This window comes from Elephantulus edwardii, unplaced genomic scaffold, assembly GCF_000299155.1.
Source record: "Elephantulus edwardii isolate Elephantulus edwardi_28Jun2011 unplaced genomic scaffold, EleEdw1.0 scaffold00039, whole genome shotgun sequence".
NCBI lineage: Eukaryota > Metazoa > Chordata > Mammalia > Macroscelidea > Macroscelididae > Elephantulus > Elephantulus edwardii.
The window spans coordinates 17207333-17220695 of NW_006399789.1; the positions used below are offsets into that span (position 1 = coordinate 17207333).

Genomic DNA, 13363 nt, shown 5'->3' on the forward strand with positions numbered 1-13363 from the left:
ATATATCTGAATGATAGTGGTATTCACTGGTCTTCTTGTATGCGTATGGCTATTATCCTGCCACTCACAATATTGTACTTCAAGATGGATCTAGCAATGACTTTTTTAACTATGAAAGCAACTCCATTTTTCCTCACCTTTTCATCTCCCGAGTAATATATCATATGGTCATCCGACTCAAAATGTCCCATGCCAGTCCATCTCATCTCACCAATGCCTAGTATGTACAACAGAACACATTTAGATAACAGAAAAAAGTGAGTAGAAAGTAAATATCCTGGGTTTGTTAAAAGAAGATTATAATTTCACTGTAAGTTACTAACCAGTTTGTTATTCTAAAGACTGTCCATGTACCTCTCATGTCCACGGGTAAAGTTGACTGACTGCCCATGGTGATGCTTACCGTATGAATAAGTCATTAAAAGTGTGCAATGATGAAAGAGACCTAATTAGATGTTATTGAGTCACTCTCAATGCATAGTAACAACATATGTGCCAGGATAGAACTGTGCTTGTATTATTTTCAATAACCTGAGTTTTCAAAAGTAAACTCCAGACATTTCTGCCAAGAAGGCTCTAAGTATATTTGAAACCTCAACCTTTATATTAATGGCTGATTTAATGAACTCTGTTCATAATCCATGGTGTGTGTAAGAACAGTCTGGTAATTTAAATTTGTACAAAGTGTCAAGCTATCATTTGAAACAGGAAATATATTAATATTTTTAAAATATTTTGCAGGAAGAAGGCACTTGTGTAGATTCTGAGGTAAATGAACATATTAGCTGGTTCCAACAAGAATATGCAAAAACCGATAGGAACTGGATAGAAATTGACAGCAGGATGAAACAAACTCTGCAATTTAGAAGAAAGTTAATAGATGGCAGAACACCTCTGAAGGACATTCTTAAATTGTTTCCCTTCTTAAAGTGCCCTCATCAGGTATCGTAATTCACTTACCATCCTCTTTGATTATACTGTCCAAACATTTACCCCCTTTTCCTCTTAGAGTGGTAACAGAACTCTTCGATAAAACTCTATAGGTGCATTTTTGTAGGGTATGTGAGCCCACAGTACAACATTCAGTAAGAACTTTAGGGAGCATATTATTCTGAAGAGAGAAAGAATGACTGTCTTCAGAGTCTCCTATCACTGGGCCTGAGCTGGAGGTTAGAGAGCCATTGCTACGTAAACAGTGCTAACGTGTCCCTTTGCATGCATTTAGAGGATCATATAGATTACGGAACTATTAATTGTTAAGATGTTAACCTACAACATAATACTTAAAATGTCAATATGAAAACATAGTACTTAAAATGCCTTTATGATCCTCAATAATTTTACAGTAATGGCCCTAAAAATACATGAAATTAAATGGTTGCATCAAATGCCTTCCATATAATTTACTTGGAATGGACAACAAAAGGTCTTACCATAACTGTAATATAAGTTCAGCTCTAATATGTAATGAAATGGAAGAGCTCTGGAGACACAGCCACAGAAAGCTGTGCTGTAACCCAGAGATTGTGCCTCTCTGATGGTTTGAATCCACCAGCAGCAATGTGTGGGGAAGAGGCCCAATCTCTTTCCCTGCCATTTACAGCCTCGGAAACCTGTTAGAGGGTCAGCTGTGAGTTGGTTCTGACTCGATGAAAAATTGATGACAGTTTAAGGGGTTCCATTAAAAAATTGTTTTCCTTAAAAAGTCTGAAATCAGAATTTGTAGCCATAGAGATCTTCGTGAGAGTGCTGCCTACAGATGTTTAAAGAGTAAAACAGGTGAGCGATGCTTACACAAGCTTTCTAAGAGCAGTCAAAGAATAAAACCTGTTGCAGGGAAGCTGATTTTGACCCATAGGAACAATGGCAAGTCTGAAGTCCATTATTTCCAGAAATTTAAACCCAAGCCCTAATTTCAATGTTGACTGTAATGCCACAGTAGTTACAATGCTTGCTAAGCTTCTGAAAGTTGGACAATGAATAAAGATGACAGAAGAATAGATGCCTTTGAATTGTGGTTTTGGAGCAGAGTCCTGAACATTCCATGGACTGCCAAACAAACAAAGTTGTCGTGGAGCAAGTGACACCAAGGTGTTCCTTAGAGGCATGTCAAGAAGACCAGTCTTCGGAAAGACATCATAGTGAGAATGGTAGAGTATCAGAGAAAGAGAGGCTGACCCTCAGCAAGATGGGGTGACACGGTGACTGTAACATGGGCTCGAGCATGCCATAGATCGTGAGTGAGGGTGGAACAGGATAAGGGGATTAGGGAGGGGTTCAGATCTGCTCAGCCAGCTGGTTGCTACGAGTTGTAGTCGACTGTATGGCACACAGTAACACTAGCAGTCTTGTGTCTTCATCCTTCCTTTAACTTGCTCTCTAGCATCCATGTCATCTTCCAATAATGAGTCAAACTGCCCACCTTGTGTCTTACGGTGCAGCCAGAAATGTCAACAATTCCACGGTATTCTTGCCCAAAAAGTCTGTATCATGAGGAAACATTAGGCAAACCAGGAATGAGTGCTTTCTACAAAGTTGTTGTGTACCACTGAGTTGGAACCAACTCATAGCTAACTCTCCAGTGCGTTTTCAGAGGCATTAAATTCAGGAGAGGTGATTACCCATTCTTCTCCCGCAGAGCAGCTGGTGGATTCTAACCGTGTGCCTTTGGGATGGCAACACAGCTCCTTACCACTAGGCCACCAGAGGGGACTTTTATTTTTCAAAATTGTGAGCATACAAGAACCTGAGAGCTGTTTCAGACTCAAGATTAAAGACATGATGGCGGAATCTCATATGGATTAGGTTGTTGACCTATAAAGCATATTGTCTGACTTAGTCCATTTGAATGGAATCTATGCATTAGATTTTCCTAATTTTTATGATTTTTTAAAATATTGTAGTTATGTAGGAGTGTGTCCTTCTACTTAGAAGTACACAGTGAAGTATTAAGTGGTAATGGAGTGCCCTATTTCAGACTTAATGTAAAGTAGATCAGAAATGTGAGCACTGGAAAAAGGAGTGTGGAGAGCTTTTGTGATCTGTTTATTATCTTGGCAATTTTAATGTCAGGTGGACATTATTTCCAATTAAAATTTCAGAAAATGTCTAGGCTGTGCACTTAGTTACATAGGAAGTGTTCGCTTTCTTCATATGAGTACCTCATGAAATGGTTTAAAGAATCCCATTCGGAGAGTATTAATCTAGATTAGTGCTTCACTGAGCATTGCTTGATACTAAGTAATGACGCTTTTATGAGAAGGTGGATCCAGCCTGGCAGTATAACTTTTGGACCTATTTGTTGAGAAATTTATGATCTACTAAAACAGTCAAGGAATGGTGAGGCTTGGTGGGTGGTATCTGCTCTTCAGAGATAGTTTTAGGAGGGAAACATCAACTAAGTTAATTTATACTAATGTAGGTATGGCCTAAGGTAACATTGGCAAAAAAACCCAAAAAACAAAAGAAAAAAAAAACCCCAACCAAAAACAAACACAAAACAATTGAGAATGAACAACAGGGATAGATTTCTCCGAGGGGAAGAATACGCACAAAGGGGGAAAAAAGATAATTTAGAGTGGAGAGATATACAAAAGGTAGAGTGGTTTTGCTTTGACCTTGTAGTCAGCTCTCCAATGCATGCTTGGATTTTATCATTTCTTTCCTTCTAGTCTGACATTTTTAGAAGTTATTCCTTCTCCCATTATAATTTTATTTTTCAAGATACATTTAATAAAATCTAATAGTTTTCTTCATTTGCTTTTAATTGTAGATAGCCAAAACCATTGGTGTATCAGAAAAAAAAAAAAAAAAATAGCTGGTTTGCCCAAATAGCCAAGCTCTGCATGTATACTTTCAGGCCTCTCATTTACTTAAGTCTATAAAGTTTTAATTTCATGGACTTAACAACTTTTATATCTGTAATTTATCCTTTTTAATTCACTTTTGGCTTTCATTCTGTCCTCCTTCCCCATCCTAAGTCTGTACTTCCCATCAAAGCTAATAAAAATTCTTAGTATATATTTTAAGTTTATTATAGTCCAAAACTTTTTATAGTCTTAGTTTTTTATATTCTTCTACGTTAATTTATTTACTTGTGATCTAATATAAATGGATTTATTTTCTTTTATCAGATGTTCAGAGAATTCCAACTGCTCACAAGAACAGATATTTACAAGAAAACGAAGCACATTTTGGAATCCTATTCAGAAAATATACTGAATTCTTATATAGTAATGTATAATCCAATCAATATTGCTTTGCAAGAAAAACTGACACAGTACACAGATGAAGAGAAGTTGAAACGTTAGTAAACCTGCTGTAAGGGTGGCCTGGTCTCAGTCATGTGTTTAATTCAGGAAATTTGGGAAAGCTCTGTATTTAGGTAAAATGTGAAATTCACTGAAAGAACTGATGGGGGAAAAAAGAATTTGTCAAATAAGGGATGTATGTAAAGTTGTAAAAACATACTCTGTACTTTAAGATTATATTTAAGGAACTAGAGACTTACTCCTAATACAAATCACCAAGTCAAGCAGTGGGAGCTCTGGTGGTCTAGGCAGTGAAGAGTTGTGTTGCCAAGTGAAAGGCAGATGGTTTGAATCCACCACCAACTGAGCAAGAGAGAGATGGACAGTCTCCTCCCATGTGGTTTACAGCCTCTGAAAACCAACTGGAGGCTCAGCATGAGTTGGTTCTGACTTGACAGTAATGAGTGAGTGAAGTAAAACAAAGCAAAATTGGCCTTGATATAAAATTTATCCTCTAAATAGTATTCTATAAGATTAAGTCTCTAAAGCTCGGTTCTAGAAATAGTATACTGCATGATTAAGAGTATGGAATTCTTAATTTTTCTTATTAATGATTCTGAGGGCAGAACATGAGACTGTTGATGTTTGTTAGAAGGTAGCTGTAATTAGGTGCCGTTGAGTTGACTATGATCCATAGTGACGTTATAAACAATGAATGGCTCTGAACCTTGCCCTATCCTGAGTCCACCTTACCATCTCTGACACACTCGACCCCATTGCCACACCTACCCACATTACCTATCACAATGTCAACCCATCTCATGTAGAGTTTTCCTCTTCTGTGCTGACCCCCTATGCTTCCACACATGCGGTCCTTCTCCACGGACTGGTCCCTCCTGGCAACATGTCCAGAGTATGTCAGAGCTTCTAAATTCTTGCTTCCAATGAGAAAACTGGTTTCACCCTCCCCAGGACAGACCTGTTTTTTCTTTTGGCTGTCCATGGTATGTTCAATACTTTTCCCCATCACCACAACTCAAAGATTCTTCTTCTGTCATCTTTTTCACTGTCCAGCTCTCAGATGTACAGCAAGCAATTGAGAAGAACATGACCTAGATCATGTGCATCTCAGTCTCTAGACTGACATCATTGCTCTTTAGCAATCTGGAGAGGTCCTTGACAGCAGATTTCTCCAATATATATAACTTATCTTCTGATTTTCTGATTCCTGTCGTCAAGAGTGTCATCAACAACCTCAATCCTTTCTTCAGTTATCATGATACTGCCTATTGGCCTGGTGGCAAGGATCTTAGTTTTCTTGTTGTTGAGATGTAGTCTATATTGATGGCTGCAATCTCTGACCTTCTACAGCACATGCTTTACGTCCTCAGTTTCAGAGAGCAAATTTGTGTCATCTGCATGATACAGGTTATTGATGACACTTTCTTCAATCCAATTAAGTGGCGCGGACTAACTGAGAGAAAACATGCTATAACATACTCCGTTGTCAAAATAATTTTTAATAATAGTGACTCCATGAAATAGATCAGAACTTTCCCAAAGGGTTTGCTTAGGCTGCAATTTTTATGGGAGCAGATAACCAGATCTTTATCCCAGGGCAAAGCTGGGTGAGTTTGAAATGTTAGTCTTTCAGTTAGCAGCTAGTCCATTAACCATGGCACCACCAAGCTTCCTTGTTCTCTGTAATGAACAATCAAAACTAAGAATTTAATGCTAGTGGTGTTTATAGCAGTTGGTCAATGCTTCTTTTTGCCTGAGAACGTCAACGTTGTTTGCCTTCACAGATATGAAGATGACGGCCACATGTTTACTCTTACCAGATGTTTTTGGGGATGATCCCAGCCTTTTTGTTGTTGTGAATGAGACGGTATGTAATTTCCCGATGAACACTAGTTTTTAGTTTCAGATTTCACATTTTCATAGTGTATTTACATTCAGGTTGATGGTATGTTTAAAATTATTTGTCACATTTTCAAAGCTATAACAAACTCATCAATTATAACGTGGTTAAGGTCAAGTATGTTTTATTATTCAGTTAAACTTGTAGTGTTCTCTGGTAATGACGCTGCTCATCTTTTCTTTCAGGTGGAGGCGTTGACACCTGTGTTAGAAGTTAAAAACCCCTTCGACATTGATGACTGTGAGTTTTCTTTGTATGTAGAGAAAGAGGAGCTCACAAAGACGGCTGACTGTGTCACGGCCTTGGCTGCGCTCATAGCTGCCTTTCATGTGTTTGAGATTAAGTGTCCACGAAAATTGTGCAGAACCTTCCGCTTCCTAAAGACTCTGATTTTTGACAGGCATCTTCCCTAATTTCCCTTTCTCACAGAATGGGATAAAAAAGGATTTCTGCACCAGGTCATTGAATAGCAAATAAAATGCATTACCAGGTGCTGAGATGGCATGAAAAACGCTTTGATTTAGAGTGGCAGATGTCAGTTATTGGGAAATCATCTTAAAGATGTTAATAAATTGCAATGCCAGTATCACCGCATGTAGCTGTGCAAGTTCTCCTTGAATTTTGTAGTAAAAACCTCTCATTGCTGTGGAGTTAGAACCAACTCAGAGCTGACCCTGCTGCCAGTCTTCAGAGGCTGTGAGTCTCAGAGGAGGGAGGAGAGTGCCCATCTTTCGTCTGTGGAGCTGCTGGTGGACTCGAACTCATGGAGAGTTGTGGCTGTGGGGCGAGCAGTGCAAATACTTACTGCTTAATTAAGGAACCATTGATTGGAATTCCAAAAATTCCACGGTCCCAGCTACAATTTGGACACATTAGTTTTCATAAGACACTAACTTTCAGATTGCCACAGGACTCCGCCGGAGAGGGCAAGGTTCAGATCTGTTGCTCCTAGTTGCTATGAGTCATAGCGACGGCACCTAAAAGAAACAGCAGCACTTTTCAGATTTGCTCAAGTCCTTTGGGTTGTGACCACAAAGATGTAAACTTGGAGAGCTGACCACAAAGAGTTGCAATCTTGGAGTGTGTGGGCTCTCTCTTTGGGTTAAACAATGCTTGGGAATGTTTGGAGTTGAACGTTTTAAGAGTGTACACTCCAGATCTCTGTTAGCTGTAGAACCTGCTTGGCCCCTGTTTTGGATTCAGTAAACTACATTATTCTCCGTTCTCGAGGCCTCTTTGATCTAGCTGGTTTTCTGATGTGACTGCCCTCTTCTGTGCTTCCCTCCTTTGAAATTCAGTCATCACCTGGCACAGATATCCCCTCATGGCCTCTGGTTTTTCTTCATCTTCATTTTCAGCATTTGTTATCTGCTCTGTGCGCCTGCAGTGCTTGTGCTGGTGGGCAAGTTCCAGAAAACTTTAAGTCCTTGGATTATGAATATCTGACGTATGGACCACTTGTACTAGCCCTTTAATGTTCTATGAACTTGCCTTCACTTTCAAAGGATTGAATCCACTTTGCTTATAATGAATTCATCATCACAATCACCTTCATTTGTATGTGCAGCTTTTAAATTACAGGAAAGGTTTCAAGTCTTTGCTTGCTCTAACCCAAGCCCACTGCCATTTCAATCACTTCCAACTCAAAGCCACCCTAGGGAGGAGGAGAGCTGCCCCATGGGGTTACCCTGGTTAGATCATCTCTGGGGAAGCAGACTGCCACATCGTTCTATTGGTTCTGACCGGTGAGTTGGAACTGCTGACTTTTTGGTTAGTAACAAACATCTTCACCATAGGACCAAGAGTCAACATTATGATCGAAGGAGAAAGGAAGGATTGGTTTTTTCCAAGGATGGCCCCCTCCTGAACAACATGGCTAACATATGTGAGATGAAGTTTCACCATCCTAGCCTCTACGTAGCCACCTTGTTTGAATTTTTCCAAGATAGACTTGTTTGGGTTTTTTTTAAGAGCATGGGAGATTCAGTATTCTTCTCCAACACAATTAAAAAACATTGGTTCTTTTTCTATTATCTTTATTCAGATGCATAGGAAGCAAGTGGAAATACTATGGCTTAGATCAGGCACACCTCAGTCTTTAAAATCACACCATTGCTCTTGTGCACACTGATATCTAGATTCTAGATATACAGAACCAAGGAATCTAGATACCATGAAATGCCAGAAGGCAACTGTCTTGTATAATGTTTTTAATTATCTCACTTCCTTTAAATGAGACAAGATCTATCTAATTAGTTCCATATGCCCCATATCTCCTGTCTTACCTCAAGATTATTACTATCACTTCTGTGACCTCTGTGCTGTCATGAATTTTATTTCCTCTATTAAAACTACTCTAATTGGAAGAATCTGGTCTGAAAAACAATATATTCTAATTTTGTAAATAAACTAGTATAAAAAAACACCCTAACCAGAGCAAAACCCTTAGACTCTATTTCAGGGTTGGTTTAAAGTAGTAAAAAAGAGTGCTAATTCTTGAGGTACACTAAACCTTGTGGCATCTTAGAAAGTTTAATGAATTTCTCTATATGCAAAAAACATGGAACTTGGAAAAAGCAGAAGCCTTCAGTCGGATTTTAAAAAGCAAGCCATTTCATTATAACATATACTAAACTACAGCACATACATTAAACTATAAAGGAAAAACCCCAATGTGCATGAATCTTGCGTGTTTGTGTCGCTCATGTTAGGGAGCTCTGTTGGGGTAGTCTGCTAATCCAAAGGTGGTACCTATATGGTGGTTTGAAAGATGGGCAATGGCATGCATCCTACCTGCTCTAAAATAAAATTCGTTTTCTTGTTGTTCTCTGTCTCATGTGGGACAAAGTTTGACAAATGTTTCATGGAACCAACAGACACATGACAGAGCCATCTAATATCCACTTGATTAGTATTGTGCCTGTTCTCATTTTTTGCCTAAAATGAGAATTTCTTAATATTTGACAAGCTTTCCTAAAAATCATACAAAAGTGAAAAGCATATTCAATTAAGATTTTATTTCATTCATATCAGATATAACAAGTGCAACTTGAATGTACAAATTTTGAACAAAACATAAAAAAGCAAAAACAACAAAAAACTTATTAAACATATTTCATGCAAAGAAATGAATGGGACACTGTTGATGCCACCGACCCTGTTCAACCTGGAATTCCAGCAAACGCAAAGGACTGCTAATGGCCTTCCAATGGGCATACAGACCTTGGGGCGATCGAAGGATTCTACATCAGAAAAACTGGCAACACTCTAGAGAGAGCAGGTGGAACCTCCCCAGAAGTCTGAAAGCATGCTACAACTTATGTCCTAGGGTTTGAAATAGTCCTTCAATAAATTTCCAATCCTGGAATTAGAAACTGCATTAAAAGGCTGCTGAAACTAGTTAACTTTCTTCCTTGCAAATGCAATCTTGCAAACAAAAACAAAACATAACACTACCAGCTCAGTTTACAGGTAATTGAGGGTGTTCATTTAAAGTGCATCTGTACGCTTATAAATAGAGGCAAAGCGTTCTACAGAAAAAGGAATCCTTCCAACATGGAGGTACTTGAATGATTGCTTTGGGAAACTGCCTCTCTATCTGTGAGCAGTCAGCATCTTTGTTTACTGGTGTTACTCCCTCACACCTTGCCTTTTCAGTAAAACCTATAGTATCCACTCTCTCTTTATCCAACCCTGAAGTAAACCCTTTTGGCTTTGACGACACTGTAAGATCTGAGACGGCTCTTTATAAACTAGTAAAGAGCAGGCTGAGCCCTTCATCTCTTGTAAAGCACCACAGTTACATCAGTGACAGGAAGAGAAAAGCTCAAGATAATCTCACAAATAGTTCACGATCTCTACAAGCATTCCCCCGAAAGGAACTGCATATTCCTTTGACACCATCTGATTCTCGTAAACATACTGGGCACCATGATGTAGGAGACTGATGCCATTCAAATACATTACCTAATTAATTTCTGTTTATAGAGTTTATTTTTTTCCATTTCATTCTTTTATATACACTTTTTTTGGTAATTATAGTAAAGATGCTGGTGAAAAAAGTAATTTGCGTAACATTTCATAATTCGTGCAAAAGTAAGAACACTGATTTAAAGAAAAGCAATTTTTACAACTATTCAGTTCCAACAAATTATTACAAGCAGTTAGGCAATATCATGACTTGCAAATTTATACTTAGCATAATGTTGCAATTCAAAATATGGCACAAAATGAACAATACAGGTAACAGTCCCAACTGGCTAAACTTAGCCAGGTTTTGACTAATTTGGTTTAAATTGAATTTTGATTATATAAAAAGGTTCCTGCAAGTATTGAAAAAGAAACAGTGTACATGAAAGAGAATTCAACAATGTTTACAAAATGCCAAAAGGTCTTATTCTGCTCCCCGTTATCCATAAATAATGAAGGTTCCCCTTTCCTCCCACCCCCAGCCTCAAAAAGATTTACAAAGATAAATTTAGCTCAGTGAACAGAACCAAAAAGATGACTGTTGTTAGACAGTACTTGCTTAAAAGCTCAAGCATTTTCAGAAAAATTCATACATTGTCTCTTGAGAAATATAAATAATCCGATGGCCTTGCTTGTTTTGAGTTTTGGAGATTTCTCACTGAAGAGTTTACAACTGTCCTTGTGCTTTGAATAAAACATGAGCTTTAAAGCGGAAAGCTGATGGTTACACAGAATCCACCATCTTCAAAGTTCATTGTAAGAGTTCTTTTCTGCAGCTTTGAACATCAGGATAGAATTGAAAATTTTGAGAGCAGGGCCCAGTTTAATGCTCATTATTTTAACTATGTCCGTTTGGGTCATAAGCAGAAATGCTTCTCCATCAATTTGCTAAAATGGAGGGAAAGCAAAACAATGAGAATTAGTAATGTCACAGCAAACTGTCAAAGTGAAATGATTAACTGTCTTCTTACCTAGCAACTAACTAACTAAACACCTCATGCACTAGGTTCATATGTGGAACTTTTCTGTATACACTGACCTCCCTATGCGACAACAGCACAGTTGGAGACACCCAAAGATGAACTGGGGGCAAAGTAGAATGGTCATCTGAAAACCCTGCCCTCGTGAACATGAAAGGTGCAGGTCAAGATGTACGACACAGAAAAATCTGGGCTGCCCCAAGTCCAGTTCATGCCATGGTCTGTCTTCCTTTCTCATTGTCCTCAGTCATAAATGACTCAGCTGACCTTCCAGTGGGTTTGCAGAGGCTGGCAACTGAACAGAAGGAGATTGCTCAACTCTCTCCCAGGGCATGTCTGATAGATTCGAACACTTTGCCTTTGGGTTGGCAGCACAACTCACTCCCCACTAGGCCACTGTATATGATACTAAGTACTCAAATGCTTGCGGACATAAAAGAATTCAGATAAACACCCCAGTCACTACCTAACAATGAAACAAGAGTTCCCTCTCAGTTTTCTAATTTACACAAAAATGAAATCAAGTTCTTAAACAGACATTTCAACATTTCAATGTTACTTTCCAAGTATAACATGAGTTAAATTATAGTATGAGACTGTAGATATGACTGTACAATATGAGATACTTGCTTTGGTCTCTTCTGCTATAAGACTATATAGCTCCCTGATAAAACAAGGCCATCAAATCCACCAGACCCTCTGCTGGAGAAGGAGGGGCAATCTCCTCCTTTGCCAGCCAGATCCAACTCTATGGTACACAACAAGAAAAGAAAAAGAAATAAAAAAACAAAACCAAAAACAAGGCCAGAGAGGTCTAGTCACAAACCCTTCATTCAGGCCAAACCTGTTTTAAAGCAGAGACTCAGATGTCTCCTGGGTCATTAATGAAAATGTCAACGTGTGGGGTGCACTACCAAGACTAACTGGCTAGTTACAGCATTGGTTCTACCCAAGTCTGACCACAGGAGTCTTCCCCTGATTCTACATGAGGTCCCCATGGCAAAATCAGTCAATAAAAACTCATTAAGCTTCTGCTAATGAGTAGATACTCTCCAGGGCCTGGGTATGTGGCAGAGAATAAAACAGGTAATCATCTCTATGGAGTTTACATTCTAGTAGTGGGAGAGAGTGCGTGGGGGATGATGATAAGCAGTAAATCTATTATCTTGTTCTTCACCTCCAAACCCCAATGAAGAGTCAGTGCTGACGTGATGGCCATGAGTTTACAAATCTCCTAAGGTACTCCACGGTATATAACAAGGAGCTGTGGTGGGATGCACAGGATGGTCAGGCAGGACTCACTGAAGGCAGCATCTGAGCAGGAGGGGACTATGGGAGCCACAGGAAGGAGGGCAGGCCTGGTGATTGAGCAGCAACAGCAAGGAGGCCAGGATGCTGGCAATAACGTAAGCCAAGGGGCAGAGATGAAAGAGATGATGAGGTAAAGAGTTAACGTGTGCCAGACTGCAGAGCCTGCAGACCTTTGTAAGGACTTCAGACTTTACTGTGATCGGGATAAAAAGTTATCTGAACATTTGGAGGAGAAGAAAGGTTTGACTGATGTAACTGCCTCACTACTGGGAATGCTGTAAAGGAGTCAACACAGAAGCAGGGGCCTCAGCCTCATACACAGCCATCTACTGTGGGAAAGCCTTCTGAGATGATTTCGAATACTGTGGGAGAGGATGGCATAGCTCAGGGTGGGAGCAGCAGCCAGCACCAAGATGTAATCAGTATCCCTTCATGTCTTTAGATACACTCAAGAGAACTTTTGAGATTATATGTGCAGAGTGTAACAGAAGGAGAACTGAAAAACAGACCACTCTATTAATAATAAATTTGCCTTTTAGAAGTGACTCATAAGGATTTAGTTAGGTTTGTATTATATAGTTCATGTCTAGGACGCCAATCAATGCCTGTGGTTCCTACGAGATATATGAATACCATTATTGTTGGATTATCCCTCTTACCATAAACACAGTAGTGTACATATGGAAGAGATATAACTAATGTTCAAAGGTTGAGTAAAAGGAATGAATACATGGAAGATACATGTGGACAGGGGAGTTCACCATCATACGTCTTACAGAAAGGATTGCTTTCAAACTATTTGGCTCTAAAATGAATTAAAAAAAATCAGAGAAAACCTGGTTGGCAAAATTGGAAAAATATCTGCAAAAGACTCAAGCAAGACCCACACCTCACTCCATACACAAAAACCAACTCAAGGTGGATCATGGACC

The 13363-nt window shown here is 39.1% G+C and overlaps 2 protein-coding genes across 3 annotated transcripts in view; one reads left to right on the forward strand and one right to left on the reverse strand.

Moving 5' to 3' along the window:
* Positions 1-6641, forward strand: part of SAMD3 (sterile alpha motif domain containing 3) — a 72368-nt gene extending 65727 nt beyond the window's left edge. The window contains 4 exon segments of the mRNA XM_006885030.1: positions 742-942; positions 4134-4305; positions 6056-6138; positions 6357-6641. Coding sequence (XP_006885092.1) covers positions 742-942; positions 4134-4305; positions 6056-6138; positions 6357-6641 — 741 coding nt within the window.
* A 2535-nt stretch (positions 6642-9176) lies between these two features.
* L3MBTL3 (l(3)mbt-like 3 (Drosophila)) overlaps positions 9177-13363 on the reverse strand; it is a 128122-nt gene continuing 123935 nt past the window's right edge. Inside the window, exon 21 of one of the 2 annotated variants that reach the window (XM_006884993.1) lies at positions 9177-11028. In XM_006884993.1, the coding sequence (XP_006885055.1) occupies positions 10885-11028 (144 nt within the window). In that variant the 3' untranslated portion in view covers positions 9177-10884. The remainder of the gene's footprint in view (positions 11029-13363) is intronic. The other variant, XM_006884994.1, reaches the window with a different exon arrangement.